This window comes from Caretta caretta, chromosome 3 (assembly GCF_965140235.1).
Source record: "Caretta caretta isolate rCarCar2 chromosome 3, rCarCar1.hap1, whole genome shotgun sequence".
In the NCBI taxonomy this organism is placed as follows: domain Eukaryota; kingdom Metazoa; phylum Chordata; order Testudines; family Cheloniidae; genus Caretta; species Caretta caretta.
The window spans coordinates 127,542,967-127,560,689 of record NC_134208.1 but is presented as its reverse complement, the minus strand read 5'-3'; the positions used below and the strand labels follow the sequence as shown (position 1 = coordinate 127,560,689).

At 39.2% G+C, this 17,723-nt stretch overlaps 1 protein-coding gene across 3 annotated transcripts in view; it reads left to right on the top strand.

Moving 5' to 3' along the window:
- The window catches only part of RNASET2 (ribonuclease T2), a 72,018-nt gene that overhangs the window by 1,565 nt on the left and 52,730 nt on the right, over nucleotides 1–17,723 (top strand). For all 3 annotated transcript variants that reach the window (XM_048844022.2, XM_048844019.2, XM_048844023.2), the window contains exons 2-3: nucleotides 6,395–6,499; nucleotides 9,112–9,178. In XM_048844022.2, coding sequence (XP_048699979.1) covers nucleotides 6,399–6,499; nucleotides 9,112–9,178 — 168 coding nt within the window. In that variant the 5' untranslated portion in view covers nucleotides 6,395–6,398. The remainder of the gene's footprint in view (nucleotides 1–6,394; nucleotides 6,500–9,111; nucleotides 9,179–17,723) is intronic.

Genomic DNA, 17,723 nt, shown 5'->3' with positions numbered 1-17,723 from the left:
GTTAATTAAATTTGTGACTGAACTTCTTGGGGTAGAATTGTATGTCCCCTGCTCTGTTTTACCCGCATTCTGCCATATATTTCCTATTATAGGAGTCTCGGATGATGACCCAGCATGTTGTTCATTTTAAGAACACTTTCACTGCAGATTTTACAAAATGCAAAGAAGGTAGCAATGTGATATTTCTAAGATAGTTTCAGAAGTTGAGCCAAGGTTTAAGAATCTGAAGTGCCTTCCAAAATTTGAGAGAGACAAGGTGTGGAGCAATGCTTTCAGAAGTCTTAAAAGAGCAACACTCTGATGCGGAAACTGCAGAACCCGAACCACCAAAAAAGAAAATCAACCTTCTCCTGGTGGCATCTGAATCAGATAATGAAAATGAACATGCATTGGTCTGCTCTGCTTTGGATTGTTATCTAGCAGAACCCGTCATCAGCATGGATACATGTCCCTGGGAATGGTAGTTGAAGCATGAAGGGATATATGAATCTTTAGCACATCTGGCATATAAATACCTTGCGATGCTGGCTCCAACAGTGCAATTAGAATATCTGTTCTCACTTTCAGGTGACATTGTAAACAAGAAGCGGGCAGCATTATCTCCTGCAAATGTTAACAAACTTGTTTGTCTGAGTGATTGGCTGAACAAGAAGTAGGACTGAGTGGACTTGCAGGCTCTAAAGTTTTATTTTTATTTTTAATGCAGTTTTTTTACATAATTCTAAATTTGTGCATTCAACTTTCATGATAAAGAGATTGCACTACAGTACTTGTATTAGGTGAACTGAAAAATACAATTTCTTTTGTTTTTTTTTACAGTGCAAATACTTATAATAAAAAAATATAAAGTGAGTACTGTATATTTTGTATTCTGTGTTTGTAATTGAAATCAATATATTTGAAAATGTAGAAAACATCCAAAAGTATTTAAATAATTGGTATTCTGTTATTGTTTAACACTGTGATAATCATTCAATTTTTTTAATCACGATTAATTACAATTTTTTTTAAATCACTTGACAGCCCTGCTAAGGACCCTTACATTGAGACGATCTCACCCCAAGTTTCTACCTGTTTGAAACAGGAACTCATATGCAGCTGTAGTGTGATGATTGAAATCACTGCAGAGAAAGTAATCCCTCTGAACTGGATCCTGCAGTCATACATGGGCTTAACTTTACACGTCAGTTGCCCCACTGGCTTCAGTAGGATAATTCACATGCATACAGTTAGGTTTACCATGCGTAGTTTTGCAGGACTGGGGTGGCAGGTAACTAGGACTCCATAAAGTACTTCTGTAGGTCAAAACCTACACCTTATACTCCCCCCTGAGAACAAATCAGAGGGCAGGGCAAGGTTAGAGAGCCCCAGTGTAATATGCTGTCTACCAGAAGTGCTGCATAATTCTTTTCTTCCTCTCTTTTTATGTCTGGTAGTTTGAAGGAATATCTTTCAACAACTCCTTGGTAAATTAGACAGGGGAGTAGAAATCGAAAGATATTTTATATCTCCCTTTTGTCACATTACATACACAGTCATACCTGTTTGTGTCTCCATGGTGCTGTGTACTTTGCAATTTCAGTGTTATTTAATACGATATTTATACATTGTCCCCATGGTATGAACACCTCACAAATAACAGTGAATTAAACCTTGCAACACTCCTGGAGGTGTGTAGTATTAATCCCTAGCTGAGGAAATGGAGGCACAGACCAGCCCAAGGTCCCACTGGAAGTGTATGGTACAGATGGGAACAGAATGTAGATTGCCTCATTGACTGCCTTATGCCCTAACTATAAAACCACCCTTCCTCCATTTCACGCAGTCTGTATGGGGTGATAGTCTGTCTGCCTTTTCTGTGTTTTACTGTGGTACAGTTGGCTGCTAGTGAGCAGGTTTTATTTAGGCCCCTGGAAGCAGTCTAGCCCATTGTAATGATCTGTTGTATAATTTTTTTTCTAGTTATTTAAGTATTATTCAGACTTGGAAAGGGTTGTTTGCTCTGCTGTTGTGGAGACTTAATGTTGCTGAAGCTAAAAAGCATTGTTATATCAGAATTTAATGTGTGTTGATCAGGTTTTTGGATGAGGCCCCCTACTGCTTTGCATGGGAGGAAGTATGTGCTGTCTTGCTTGAGATAGCACCTGAAGCTTAGGTTTCAGAGTAGCAGCCATGTTAGTCTGTATCTGCAAAAAGAAAAGGAGGACTTGTGGCACCTTAGAGACTAACAAATTTATTTGAGCATAAGCTTTCGTGAGCTACATACAGCTCACTTCATCGAATGCATGCAGTGGAAAATACAGTGGGGAGATTTATATACACAGAGAACATGAAACAATGGGTGTTATCATACACACTGTAAAGAGAGTGATCACTTAAGATGAGCTAATATTACCAGCAGGAGAGGGGGGTGGGTGGGAAGAAAACCTTTTGTAGTGATAATCAAGGTGGGCCATTTCCAGCAGTTGACAAGAACGTCTGAGGAACGCGGGGGGGAGGGGCATGAAATAAACATGGGGAAATAGTTTTACTTTGTGTAATGACCCATCCACTCCCAGTCTCTATTCAAGCCTAAGTTAATTGTATCCAGTTTGCAAATTAAGTCCAATTCAGCAGTCTCTCTTTGGAGTCTGTTTTTGAAGTCTTTTTGTTGTTTTAATGCGACTTTTAGGTCTGTAATCGAGTGACCAGAGAGATTGAAGTGTTCTCCGAGTGGTTTATGAATGTTATAATTCTTGACATCTGATTCGTGTCCATTTATTCTTTCAAAAACAGACTCCAATGAGAGACTGCTGAATTGGAATTAATTTGCAAACTGGATACAATTAACTTAGGCTTGAATAGAGACTGGGAGTGGATGGGTCATTACACAAAATACAACTATTTCCCCATGTTTATTTCATGCCCCCCCCCCCCCACTGTTCCTCAGACGTTCTTGTCAACTGCTAGAAATGGCCCACCTTGATTATCACTACAAAAGGTTTTCTTCCCTCCCTCCCCCCCACCCCGCTCTCCTGCTGGTATTAGCTCATCTTAAGTGATCATTCTCCTTACAGTGTGTATAACGCCCATTGTTTCATGTTCTCTGTGTATATAAATCTCCCCACTGTATTTTCCACTGAATGCATCCGATAAAGTGAGCTGTAGCTCACGAAAGCTTATGCTCAAATAAATTTGTTAGTCTCTAGGGTGCCACAGGTACTCCTTTTCTTTTCACCTGAAGCTCAGTGTCCGTTTTTGCACATTCATATGTAAGGCTGACTGCCATTGTTTTCCCCTTTGGCCATCATTGCAGGAGTTCATTTCCATGTATAGTATGTTGTGAGAAGTTATAACACACGAGTTAATTAAATAATTTAAGCAGTTATCGCTACTCGGTTTCTCAGCATTCTTTGGATCTGTGTTCCTTAACTGAAGTACAAACTGGAGAATTATTATAAATTTGAGTTTTATAAGCCAACCTCTCTTTTAAAGCAAATAAGAAATCACAGCAAACTAAATGTGGTTAAATGATAGTGTTTACAACATCAAAATTGAACTCAACATGGAACGTTATGCTTTTCATGAGATAATAAAGCAGATCGATTAATTCACAGTTTTAACATAATCTTGTTTCAAAGGCAGACTTCCCTAGTTTTACACTAGTCTGGGCAGGTGATTTTTGGTATCAATGTGAAACTATGGTTCTTTAAGCTTGATTTGAGATAACTCCATTGGCAGATAAATATAGATCCTTAAGGGACTATTGATGTCATTTCAGCTAAACAATTCTAAGTGGAACTTAAAAAAAATTTAGAGAAGCTTCTTAATTACCAAATAATTGTTTTATCCAGGTGACACTCATAGACAAGCTTTACCACAAACACACACACAAGATTATCAAATTATTAAATATTAAATATCAAATATAATATGCAGGTAATTATCTGGAAGCTTTTGTAATTTCTCTGGAATTTCACCAACATGGAAAGCTCTTGCCTTAGTTTAAACAACAGCTGAAATAGTGGTAAAATCTTCAGCTTGCAAGCCAATTCAAAGCTTTTTCCTCTTTTAAGAAGCTGTCAATTCTCTTGATCACAAAATCTGTATGATTTTTAGACTGAGCTCTCAGAAACACTCTGGGTTTTGCACAGCTAATTTTTGCTTTAGGGAAGCATAGTTTTCTGTTCTAAATAGTATGAAGCTTAGTTAGTGTAATGAGTTTCTCCAGCATCAATGCTTTCTATTGAGTTAGTGATTCAGTATAACTAAACTAAACATGTTCGTGAAATACAAGTGCACGTTATACATTTTAGTCATTCAGAGGGTTTTAACTCAGGTTTATGCTTTCTGAGAAGCACGTAGTCTAGCCATAACCAAGTCATCGTTGGGTAAACAACACATTGTGTTTTTATAAAAGTAATTTTGCTGGTTTTCAGTTAGAACTGCGGTGAAGCTCAGTTCTCTAGCTCAGCTTCTCAGTTGTCTTTCTCTGGACTGATAAAGTTAATTCAGGTGATTCACTATAGGGATTATGACAGCTATGGTCTTATTCTTTTTCCAGCTTCACAGTGGTCTTCCTAGGATAGGACTTTAAAAGACAGAGTTAATAGAATGCTCAGGATAGACAGGATTTTAGCTAATACAAAGCAAGGGGGCACTCTAGCTAGCCAATGACAGTCCAGCTTACAGTCTCTCTCAGCCAGGTGTTTTGGCTTTTGGGAAGCAGACCAGCAGATTGAACACAACGGCATCTCCACTCCCCGCCCCCCCTTCTGCTGGGCAATGGTGCCTGGTTCTCTTTTTGGCAAAGACTTGAAATTTCCACCCAGGATATGAGTTATGTCCTTTCTGCTCATCCAGGGAGAGAAAGAGGCATCATCTTTATGGCTTCTTGCAACTTTGTCTAGAAAACTACAGTTTCGTTGTTCAAACCACCTTGCACTATACCGATATGTGTAATAGGAATTTGATAATAGGGAGGTTCATGGAAGTAATTAGGTCATTATGTTTTGCCCCCAATTTCTTTTTGTAATGGTTCTGACACTTCTCATCTCCAGCAAGGCTCATTTCTCTTGAATCACCTTTTTTTGCTCTCACTGGGTTGATCTGCAGTTGACACAAGCAGTTTCCCCAAAACAGAACAGATTTTGCTGATCAGGAATTTGGTTGTATGGGAAGACGCTGTAACCACTGGAGTTGCAGATTGGCCTCTGTCAGGTGACATGATATTAGATCAGTGAAACAAAGCTTAAGTCAGATGACTGTAACTAGGAAATGAAATTTGAGTCTCTCACCAGCACAACGTGTTACAGTGCTGATGGGGAAATGGTGGGCAAACGACATCAAAATTATCTTATTTTTTCAATTCAAAATTTTGATTGAAAACTTGTAGAAAAGTTGAAATCTGGAAAAAAAAAATCGATTAGCAGTAGGATCACACTCTTTTCCAGGAAATCATGAAATATCTCTCTGTTCTCTAGCTCCAAACTTTCAGGACCAGATTTTCAAACTACTTTTCCATTTTGGCAAGCACACTTTTCCACTTGCAATTAATTGTTCCCACAACTTTGTACCTGTAATTCATTCAAATTTTTTCCTGGCAATGCATTGTGGATGCAAAAGAGAAAGTCTGCTTTAAAAATCAGGCCCTCCCTATGCCTTTGATCTTATTTGAACTGTGGGTGAAACTCTTTAAGTTTAGTTATCTTGGGTGTTACTTTTTACAATCTCACTTTCAGATAGATGTGAGTTCTAACTGGGTGGTATCCCCTTAATAAGCACTCAAGGTAAAACTCCACCCTGTGCAAAGGGCCAGCACAAACATTATAAACCACTTCAATGCCACTTAAATCTTATTGTGAGGGCTGAACTGTAACTATTATTAAGTAGAACATAGGCCTTCTGCATAGGTGGGAATTTCACCCATAGAAAATAAATGAAACTTTAGTCCCAATGAGTTTTCATGAAGGTTCAGCTTGGATGGGCCAAATAGAATATTAGTGTTAAATTTGAGTTTCCTAAATTAATCACTTTGTGCATTTGAACTCAACAGTAATGTAAGTTTATGCAACATAAAGCTTATTTACATATAAATACTATGGTTCAGCTCTCAATGTATCTCAGGGGCCAGCTTTCCAATGGTATAATGTGCTGTGCAAGTAAGAGATAAGCCAGTGGTTTCAGCCCGGATTCGAGTGGAAATATGAAATTTCATACTTTAAACAAAAAAACATGTACAACTTTCAAAAGATACTGTATATTCATGTGTTAAAATAAGTTCTGTTGTTTTAAATTTCACATAGCATTGATGATAATTTCTGTTGTTTCTGTAGTGTCTGCAGGTTGGTTAAGTTTTTATTTCTGACTAAACATCTGACTGGTAATTTTTACAGGTTTCTTTTTCTCTTTATAGATATATGGTAAACAAAATGAAGCCGGCTACAGCACATTATTTGATTCTGAGTTCTTTTTGTCTGGCTTTTTATTCTGGGTGTACTTCCTATAAATTCCTGGAAAGGTAAGTTATCAGTTGGAAAAGTTTCTAATATCTTACCAAGTTTGTTTGTTTGTTTTAAGCAGAACTTAAACTTCTGGAATATGATTGGGCTTTTATCAATGTGAAATTTTTGTTTCATCTTGTGCTATTTTTGATGCACTATATTTTTGTCTCCGTCTGCATAATGATTCTGTATGAGTGAAGCTGCTTTTTTATGCCTAAGAAAAATTGAGGTTTACATTTATTAATATGGCAGAAAGAAGAAGGGAGGAAACTTGTTGCACTTAAAAACATTACAGTTTTGCTTCATAATTAATTTCAATCTAGTATTTGTTTTAGGCAGTGCCTATAAATAATAAATGGAAAACCTGCTCAATTTTGTGTTAATTTAGCTAATGAAACTTACAAGTTTTTAAGCATGGCCACTGTGACAAAGTGAAGTGTGTAATGAAAACGTTTTAGGCCTGAGAGAGACCCATTTTTTTGCTGTGTTAGAGGTGGTGGTAGATGTCATCATTTCAGTTAGTAAAGGTCCAAGGTGCTTTTGACTCACTAGCTAAGCGTATATTTACATTTAAAATGCTACAGCAACGCAGGTACACCATTGTAGCACTTCAGTGAAGACACTACCTACACTGACGGGAGAGATTCTCCCATCAGCCTAGGTAATCCACCTCCCCGAGAGATGGTAGCTGGGTCCACGGAAGAATTCTTCCGTTGACCTAGTCCTGGCTACACCAGGAAATAGGTCAGTAAAGCTACATTTCTCAATTGTGAATTTTTCACACCCTTGAGATACTTAGCTTACCAATATCCATTCCTAGTGCAGGCCAGGCCTAAAAGATGCATAGTTCCAAGTGGCAGGTGATGGCTCAGTTTTTCTGCAATTTTTGTAGAATTATCTGTTATGTGAATAGGTCACATTCAGAGAGGGAAAGTATTGTGTTATCAAGCCTAAATCCATTGTATGGTTTCTGATATTCTGGGGGAGAGATTCAAATTCGTGACATTTTCTCTGAGAAGTAGGTTGATAGTTCTCCAGAATGGGAACCGTGTAGGTTCCAAGTGAGTTCCGTTACCTACAGGGTTAGGCGGCCGGGGGCGGGGGAGGGTTGTTTTAAGCAGCTGAGCCCCTTTGTGGATCTAGCCCTAAGTTAATAAAGTTTTTGAGTGTGTGTGTGTGTGTGTGTAGGGGGTAATGTTTAGTTTTGGAATAATTAGTATAGTAGTGGAACTTTTTCAATTTTAAGTCCAGAAAAAGAGAGTTTTGGTGAGTGTGTTCTTCTAAAACAATCACTATGATCACACAGGAGTTGTGAAAATGACATGACTGTAAGGGCAATGCACTTACACAACGGATTCACATTGAGGAATAACGCCAGGGCTTGAGGCAGTGAAGCAAACCTCCGAGGCTAACAATTTTAGGACTCATATAGCACAAGGACATCTTTCAACTGTTGCAAAATATTAGAAGATCCAACAATAACTGTGTAATATAGGGCCAGTTAGTGATCTCAGTAGGAAAATGTTGATGGTTATTATTGTGGCTACGCCTGATTTGTTCCACAGCAGTTGAGTATAATGAATTAAAAACCACACATAAATCTGACTATCTGTTTAGTTGGTTACATTTTATCTCTTAATAGTGCAAAACCACGGATGGACAGATTCAGAATTTGGGATAACTTCATGACAACTTAAAACCATAAATATATTTTCCTGCTTCTCCTTGCTTGGGGAAAATTTACTTTCTCAAATAATTGCTCTATTTCCTTTTTCTCTTTCACATTTGTTCTAACAAAGAGCATATGACAAATTGGCTGTTCACAAGAGGTTAACAGCCATTTACTCTGTCCGTTCTGCAGGTCATTCTGTTGGCTTGAGCAAATGGAGGTTTTGTAAGGTTTTAATATATACTTTATTTAACAACTACTGTTATACATGACAACCCTTTTTCTGCATTATTTTCGCCCCCTGTTTCTCAAAGCATCTGCAGCTATCCAGTCTCCATACTCCACTCTTTTCCTATCCCACTCCCACCCCAAATTGTTAACCTAGGAGTTTTGCTTTCACTGCCTCAAGCCCTGGCTTTACTCCTCAATGTGAATCTGTTGTGTAAGTGCATTGCTCTTACAGTCAGTCATTTTCACAACTCCTGTGTGATCATAGTGATTGTTTTAGAAGAACAGTTACAGTTTCAAGAATGCTGTCCACATCCTTTTCAAATAACACAGCCATGAAGAAAAATTAAGAGATTCCTGGCACCCTCTAAATGTGTTTTTATTGCCATAAGAAAAAGTCCAAGTGCTCTTCTAAATCTAATAAAATTATTCTCATTCTCTGTGTATTAAATAGAAAATCTATAGGGAGATGAGCTGCCATCAGTGGAATTTGTTTAGCAATAAGTAATATATTAATAACAATCAAAACCCACTATTTCTTTGTGCACTGCCTATTACAGCAAGTCCCTACTTCTTGTTTGGGATCGTTAGGTACAGCTGCAATAGAAAGAATAAATAATAGTTGATTAAAATCAATGTGTGTTACACTACTTAGCAATGTGTCATTAGTTGGAGGAGTTTTGCTTTTTGAAATGCATGAGGAAAATAAATGTCTCATCTCTTCTTCTCCAGTGAGCACCATCCTCGCACTTGGAAAAAGCTGTTCCTTGTTCATCACTGGCCCGTGACCGTATGCAAGGTGAGCTTTGTTTTGTTTTTGTTTTTTTAAAATATATCATTGTAAATGTAACTGTGTAGATCATGCTGTATATAGCTGAAAATAAGATGAACCTAGTATTGTAGCAAAATCCCTGAAATATTTAAACCTACTTACATTTTGGTAGGTTTCAGAGTAGCAGCCGTGTTAGTCTGTATCCGCAAAAAGAACAGGAGGACATGTGGCACCTTAGAGACTAACACATTTATTTGAGCATAAGCTTTCGTGAGCTACAGCTCACTTCATCAGATGCATTCAGTGGAAAAAACTGCATGCATCCGATGAAGTGAGCTGTAGCTCACGAAAGCTTTTGCTCAAATAAATTTGTTAGTCTCTAAGGTGCCACAAGTACTCCTTTTCTTTTTACATTTTGGTACTCTCACTTCTCTGACTATTGGTTAATATCTGTTTGTCACATCTGTCAGTGGCTCGAGAGCAACAGTAAAGAACAAAAAGAAAAGGAGTACTTGTGGCACCTTAGAGACTAACTAATTTATTTGAGCATAAGCTTTCGTGAGCTACAGCTCACTTCATCAGATGCATACCGTGGAAACTGCAGCAGACTTTATATATACACAGAGAATATGAAACAATACCTCCTCCCACCCCACTGTCTTGCTGGTAATAGCTTATCTAAAGTGATCATCAGGTGGGCCATTTCCAGCACAAATCCAGGTTTTCTCACCCTCCACCCCCCCACACAAATTCACTCTCCTGCTGGTGCTAGCCCATCCAAAGTGACAACTCTTTACATAATCAAGTCGGGCTATTTCCTGCATAAATCCAGGTTCTCTCACATCCCCCCCACCCCCATACACACACAAACTCACTCTCCTGCTGGTAATAGCTCATCTAAACTGACCACTCTCCAAGTTTAAATCCAAGTTAAACCAGAACATCTGGGGGGGGGGGGTAGGAAAAAACAAGAGGAAACAGGCTACCTTGCATAATGACTTAGCCACTCCCAGTCTCTATTTAAGCCTAAATTAATAGTATCCAATTTGCAAATGAATTCCAATTCAGCAGTTTCTCGCTGGAGTCTGGATTTGAAGTTTTTTTGTTTTAAGATAGCGACCTTCATGTCTGTGATTGCGTGACCAGAGAGATTGAAGTGTTCTCCGACTGGTTTATGAATGTTATAATTCTTGACATCTGATTTGTGTCCATTTATTCTTTTACATAGAGACTGTCCAGTTTGACCAATGTACATGGCAGAGGGGCATTGCTGGCACATGATGGCATATATCACATCCACCAATGTGATATATGCCATCATGTGCCAGCAATGCCCCTCTGCCATGTACATTGGTCAAACTGGACAGTCTCTACGTAAAAGAATAAATGGACACAAATCAGATGTCAAGAATTATAACATTCATAAACCAGTCGGAGAACACTTCAATCTCTCTGGTCACACAATCACAGACATGAAGGTCGCTATCTTAAAACAAAAAAACTTCAAATCCAGACTCCAGCGAGAAACTGCTGAATTGGAATTCATTTGCAAATTGGATACTATTAATTTAGGCTTAAATAGAGACTGGGAGTGGCTAAGTCATTATGCAAGGTAGCCTGTTTCCTCTTGTTTTTTTCCTACCCCCCCCCCCCAGATGTTCTGGTTTAACTTGGATTTAAACTTGGAGAGTGGTCAGTTTAGATGAGCTATTACCAGCAGGAGAGTGAGTTTGTGTGTGTATGGGGGTGGGAGGGATGTGAGAGAACCTGGATTTATGCAGGAAATAGCCCGACTTGATTATGTAAAGAGTTGTCACTTTGGATGGGCTAGCACCAGCAGGAGAGTGAATTTGTGTGGGGGGGTGGAGGGTGAGAAAACCTGGATTTGTGCTGGAAATGGCCCACCTGATGATCACTTTAGATAAGCTATTACCAGCAAGACAGTGGGGTGGGAGGAGGTATTGTTTCATATTCTCTGTGTATATATAAAGTCTGCTGCAGTTTCCACGGTATGCATCTGATGAAGTGAGCTGTAGCTCACGAAAGCTTATGCTCAAATAAATTGGTTAGTCTCTAAGGTGCCACAAGTACTCCTTTTCTTTTTGCGAATACAGACTAACATGGCTGTTACTCTGAAACCTGTCAGTAAAGAACAAGTGGCTGGTGCCATATCTATAACAGTCTATAACCTAAGAGGTAGCAAATAAGCCTGAATAGTAAAACATACAATGAGCAATGTCTCCTTACAATCTTAGGCTCATACGGCTATGTGACCCTAGCTCAGTTTAGTGGGCAGTTACTCACATGAGTGGTTTCACTGAAGCCAATGAACTATTCATAAGAATACCTGTCTACCAGTTTGATTAAGCTTCACAATATTGGCTCTATTGTTTTAGTGCTGCCATTAAATATGGATTAAACTGAAAAATTCAATATCTATCACTGATATGTCCTAGCAGGAATCCTAGAGCAGAGTTTCCAGTTATGTTTGTAAAGTACTTAGCAAATAAATGTACTTCCCTTCAGTTCCAATGACATTAAATTCTGATAAGTGGTGTGGTTTTTTTTAGCGAGGTAGAACACACAACAGAGATCTGCTTTTTTGCTGTTGACTTCAAATTTAAGTGTACATTTTTGGGGGTTCTTAATCAGATTGGCTGAGGCAGGGCCATATCATCCTGTGATTAATAAAGAGAAGCCTCAGCTAGGGCAAGTGTTGCTGCTACACATCTGGAACTGCAATTCTGAGAGAGACACGTTTAAACCTCTAACTGTAGCATTCAGGGGCACGCTCTCTTGTTTAAGGGCAGCTTTTTAGGCTTGTCAATCCTGTTTCAGGAATCAAATTAGGGAGAAAAGCAGCAACAGTAAAGCATATACAGTGTTAAACTCTTCTGAAGGGAGCAGGATTTGTGCTCTACATTATTCTAAATTGGGAGGCAATGATAGTGGAGAACTTAACACCCAATTTTTCAAACATGATAGCTGATTTCGGGTGTGCAATTTGAGGTGTATTAGGTCTGATTTTCAGTGCTATTGGGTGCACACAGTTCACAGTTACTTCAGTTGGACTTCTGCTGGTGTGCACTTCTGAAAATCTGGTGACAAGTCAAGCATGCAAACAGGCAACCCAAAATCAAGGGCCTTGCAAATCTGTGGTTAAATGAATGAGACATGCAGACTATCAAAGTAAAATATTGTACTACTATGCATCCAGCCTGGCTGCTGCTTTTAATTCTAGAACTCTGATGTTGGCTGAAATGTTATATAATTTTGTGAGCTAAAATGGAGAAGCTGCAAGCAGGATAACTGAAGACTTGGCAAGCTACCAAAAAGGCAGGCTCTCTTAACAGTAATCCTTACAGTGTCTCATGTGGGGAGAGGAATCAAGATGGATACAAATGTATCTAATGGACTAGAGTAACTCTGAAAGAATATAATCGTTAGGTGACATTTTGCACCGTTTCACAGCCTTGAGTGCTTACAGAAATCTTAACTTCAGTTCCACCTCCTATGCTTTCAAAACTTACAGATTCCTGTTAATATCATATAATATATGGAAGCAGGGTTCCAGAATGCAACTGTAGTTGGTTTAAAAAAATATAGTCTTTTAAGCTGCAAAACAATCTGTTTCTTAAGTGTCTTTCAAATGATTTCCATATTAATTTCAGGAGGAAAATATCACTAGCATTGTGCCTTCTTTTTTCAAAATGATTAATAAACTACTCTAATGACTTTAAAAAAAATGGATACAGGAGATTACAACACAGATTCCATCATTCATGTTTGTAAAGTGCTTTGATGATAAAATACTCTATGCAAATGCTTATTATTATTAGGTTATATTTCGTGACGGGGTGGAGTGGGTGGGTGTGTCTGTCAGTCAGTCAGCCGCTTTGCTTATATGCAAAGCTGTCTCCAGGAGGTTAAACTCTTGCTTGGTGTGCAGATGATGTTCGTCTTTATTCCTACTGGCTATGGTTGTTTGTGTGTACAGAAAAGATATTCAGAAAACTGTAACTCTTTCTTTAGTAAATTTAAAATGAAATCTGCTTCATGATCACTTTGAAATCCCTTGAGTAGAGTGTTCATGCTAGAAATAGAGAGCATACATACCTTAGATGTTTATACATTTTAAGCTACTACTTTATTGTGTATGGTAACTTTTGAGTAAGTCTTTTCTCTGACTTGGTTAGATTGGACATTGTATGTTTAGGTTTTCTGTTACTAGAGTAAGGCCAGAAGGAACCATTAGGGTCATCTAGTCTTACCTCCTGCATAACACAGGCTTTAGAATTTCATCTAGTGATTCCTACAGTGGAGAAAATTGTTCTTCCTGCTCCATAAGTGAACATTATTGAGCCCAGTAACTTGTGGGTGAACTGAGACCATCTCTTTTAGAAAGGCATCCAATCTCAATTTAATGACTCTGAGTGATGATGAATTTACCGCTTCCCTTAATAAATTGTTCCAATGATTTATCAACCTCCCATAAAAGTAGTACTTTGTGCAGTGAATTTTTTTCTAATGTCAACTTCCTATTACTTAGCCTTTGAGTCACTTGTGACACTTGACGACTGCTATTTCTAATGCAGAGGTAATGTTATAAACTACTTAAAAGCCGTGCAAAGCCATGCTAGAGAACTCTTTAAAGGAGGGGTGTGCTGTTACACTTGACTCGTCATCATGGCTTCAGTGGTGGTGAGCTACTTTATGATTCTGTAGGAGTTAGAGACCTCTGGGGAGGGTAAGACTTGGACTGTTCAATCCTAAGGGATTGTGAACCCTGTTAGATGGGAACGGGAACAGTTGAATAGGAAAAGTTGTGTCCATCCCACCCTCCCCGCTGGAGAACATGGGCTAAGGAACTGGCGGAGGGAAGCTTTAATGACTGTGCCTGTCTTTCTTGGAGTTGATTAGGGTCTGTTTTAAGTGCTGCCTGTTCTGAAGATACTTATTCTCGCACACAGTAGCAGTAGCTGCCTTGCCGTCCATTGGGAATATGGAGGCCTGTGGAGAGGGGGAATCTGTTGTAAAAGTTTGGTCATTCAGTCTCTGTCTCGGTGAGCAAGGGGAGAACAGGAAGGAAGATAAAGGCCAGCTCTGCCTAAATCTGTTTTGCATCACACATAGCAACTGAACAAATGAGAGAGCCACCTAGGAGAAAGGAAACAGGGAGGACTGTTCAACAGAATACATTGGTGACACAGTGGTGCTGCAAGACCACGAACACCAACTCCAGGGCAGACCACTAAAAACCGGGGCACAAACCCCTAATTGGCTGTGAGTTTTAAACATAAATTTTACCAACTAACTGCACCAAGTGCAAACTCCTCAGATACTTTTACAGCCTTAACATGGAGTCACGGACAGTCCCCTTGGGTACTCCATCTGTCTTGCCATCCAGGTGAGTCTATCTCTGTGATAGATGGTCCCTTACACTGAGAATCACAGGAATAATCAGGTTACTCCTAATCCCAATGGACCAGTCACTTACCCCAGGTCAATTGTGCTTTAGATCTCACACCAGAGACAACACTTGTAAACTAATATGAAGTCCTATTAAATAGGCAAAGGAAACTAGAGAGTTATTTACGAGGATAAAGCAAGCAAATATAGGCTCTGTCTACATTGCAATTATACACTCATGGCTGGTTCATGCCAGCTGACTCAGGCTCGTGGGGCTGTTTAATTGTGGTGCAGATGTTTGGGCTTGGGCTGGAGCCCGGGCTCTGGAATCCTCCCACCACAATTAATTAATTAATTAACACCACAGTTAAACAGTGCTGACTCAGGCTAAGTGGCTGTTTAATTGTGGTGTTAATTAATTAATTGTGGTAGGTTTTTAATTGCAGTGTAGACCTATCCAGACACACAAATGAGTTAGTCCTAGGTTTCAAAAGGTAATATAGACGTCTATAATCAGCAAGCTCTGTTTGTCCTTCAGGGCTAACCCGGGCTAAGCATCTGGGGAATCTCTTGCCTAGACCTAGAAACACCTTGCCCCGCGGAGTCCAAGCAGCATAGAGATCCTTAATTCCTTTAGTTTGGGGGTTTTATCCCCCTCCTGTCATGTACTCTCAGCTGGTGGGAGGAGTCCACTTGCATGACTGATCTTCATGAGGAGGAGAGCAGAACAACAAGGAGTATCTTTAGTCCTGTTGACTGTTGTTGACTCTTTCTCACTCCAGATGGAGGGAGTTTCCAGTTGTAAGATCCAACCCTAGCTCACCTGGTATCAATAGGTCTCCTCTTTCAGGAGGGATGTAACAATTTCTGTAGAAGAGCATCTCTTCGCATTAATTAATGTCCCTCTCCTGTATGCAGTCACAGAAGCTCACAATACAACTGCTCATAGTATTACATTACAGTTTGGAACACAGATATTACAAATAAGATTAATGCATGCAGCAACTCCCAAGCATTCAATAATCTAAACACTTTTGCTTGTAATTCGAACAATTTCACTTTCTTCTATGTATTTGTGTCCCAATTATTCTATCAATTTTAACCCCCAAGTAAGCCAGACAGATTCCAGCTATGTATTTATCAGTGTTAACTTGAGACACAGGGACCTTAGCATGAGCTGGCGCCTGGCCTGCCAGCATCACACATTTCATTTAAGAATTAAACCAGTTTTCAATAATACTGATGTGACCAAAGACGTTCCTAGCTACAGGGTTTTAGTTGTGACTGCATATTAAAGGTTACAAGGGAAAAGAGACACATCAAATAAAATAGAGTTCAGCAATCAAAGAGATTATGGTGAACCACTACTGTTTTGATCTGTCATTAGACCAAAAAGTCCTTGCTTATGGACACCAAATAAAGTTGTTCCTTTGTTCCTCTGTTAGTCATGTGCAAACGTTGCTGTTTCTAAAAATGAGTTGGCTTGATGGCCTGCAATTTTGTCAGTTATGCCTTTCATATTTCCAAAATTATTTAACTGTACAGTTGCCTTTACAATATGTTCCTTCTCCGAACTGGATAGTCTCATGTTTGTACTGGTATTACCCAAGAGACGTGTCCCACTATAGATACATTTTACCCCGAGCACTAACATATTGTATTCTTCTGAAGGAGCTTGTTCTAAAACCAGGTTACCTCAGAGCAATTGTGTTATAGTTCTACACATTTGTGAGTATTTCCAGCAAATGTTTGCTTGCAAGTGGCCTGTGCTACATATTCATGAGAGTCTGGTACGCATTCTGAAGCAAGACAGCTCTTTTCCCATACGGTCCCCATAAACAATCCGTTTATATTGTAAATACAGAAACCAGCCTCTAGTTTCCATTTTCACGGTTGCTTTGGTGTTTAGCCTGGATGAACTTATTTTTGTAGGATCTATATAAATGAAGTAGATTTTCATTTAAACTAGATCTATTTATTGTAGGTACTTATATGGCCTCCAATACCATGGTCTCTGAGCACCTCACAGTCTTTAATATATGTATCCTCACAACACCTTATTAAGTAGGGCAGTGCTATTATCCTCATTTTACAGACAGAGAGCTGATCCATAGAGATAACTTGCCTGGGATCACATAGGAAGTATGTGGCAGAACTGGGAATGAACCCAGGTCTCCCAAGGATAGGGCTCTAACCAACACACCATTCTTCCTTTCATTATAAGAAGTGATAAATGGGCCCTCTGGTGGCTTGCATCTGCATTCTGTTTTTTCTAATACAATTTGAAAGATGGCTTATCATACCAAATTGGACTGTGCTATACAGTCTGATTGCCAAATGGTTGTCAAAATGTTCAAAACCATATTACTCCTCTTCTTCCACACCAGCTACAATATCTCAAAGAACCACAAATCTGAAGAAGAACAGGAGTACTTGTGGCACCTTAGAGACTAACAAATTTGTTAGTCTCTAAGGTGCCACAAGTACTCCTGTTCTTTTTGCAGATACAGACTAACACGGCTGCTACTCTGAAATTTGGAGGGTAATATAGAGAAAGTGAAATCTGTAAAAGGTACTGTGCCAGCCGGTTCCGTGTGGTGGGCCTGATTCTCTGGTACCTTGCACCTTGTCCATTTACGCCCGTGCAAAGTTTGGTCTAAAATGCTACCAGATCAGAATTCATCACTTGCTTGCACTCAGTTTGCATAGGTTTCAAATGATTACATAAAGTGCAAGCCAATTGAATTTCAAGCTTGGCGAGTTTAATCTATGTTCATACCAGTCTAAGAAGGACTTCAATTTGAAGGACTGTCAGCCTTTGATGTTTGACTTTCTAGGAATTTCAAAGCAAGGTCTTGATCCAGCTTGCACTGAAGTTAATGGAAGTTTTGCCATTTACTTTGATGGGAGCTGGAGCAGGCCCCAAGTGATTAGCAAACTTAGTGGTCCGAGCTATTTAGGTGTAAGACAGTGTTCCAGGGAAGATGTAACTTACTGGATAGTTGTTAATTGACTGTATTTCTGGTTTAGCTATCTGAAGTGTTTTGATTTCACAAAGCCTGCCTCCTTTGAGGAGTGATGTTGTTTGTCTAATTTCCCTTCTGGAATAAAACAGACACTGGGTTTAATTGCAGTCTAGTGACTAGACTATGTAGGTGGCAAG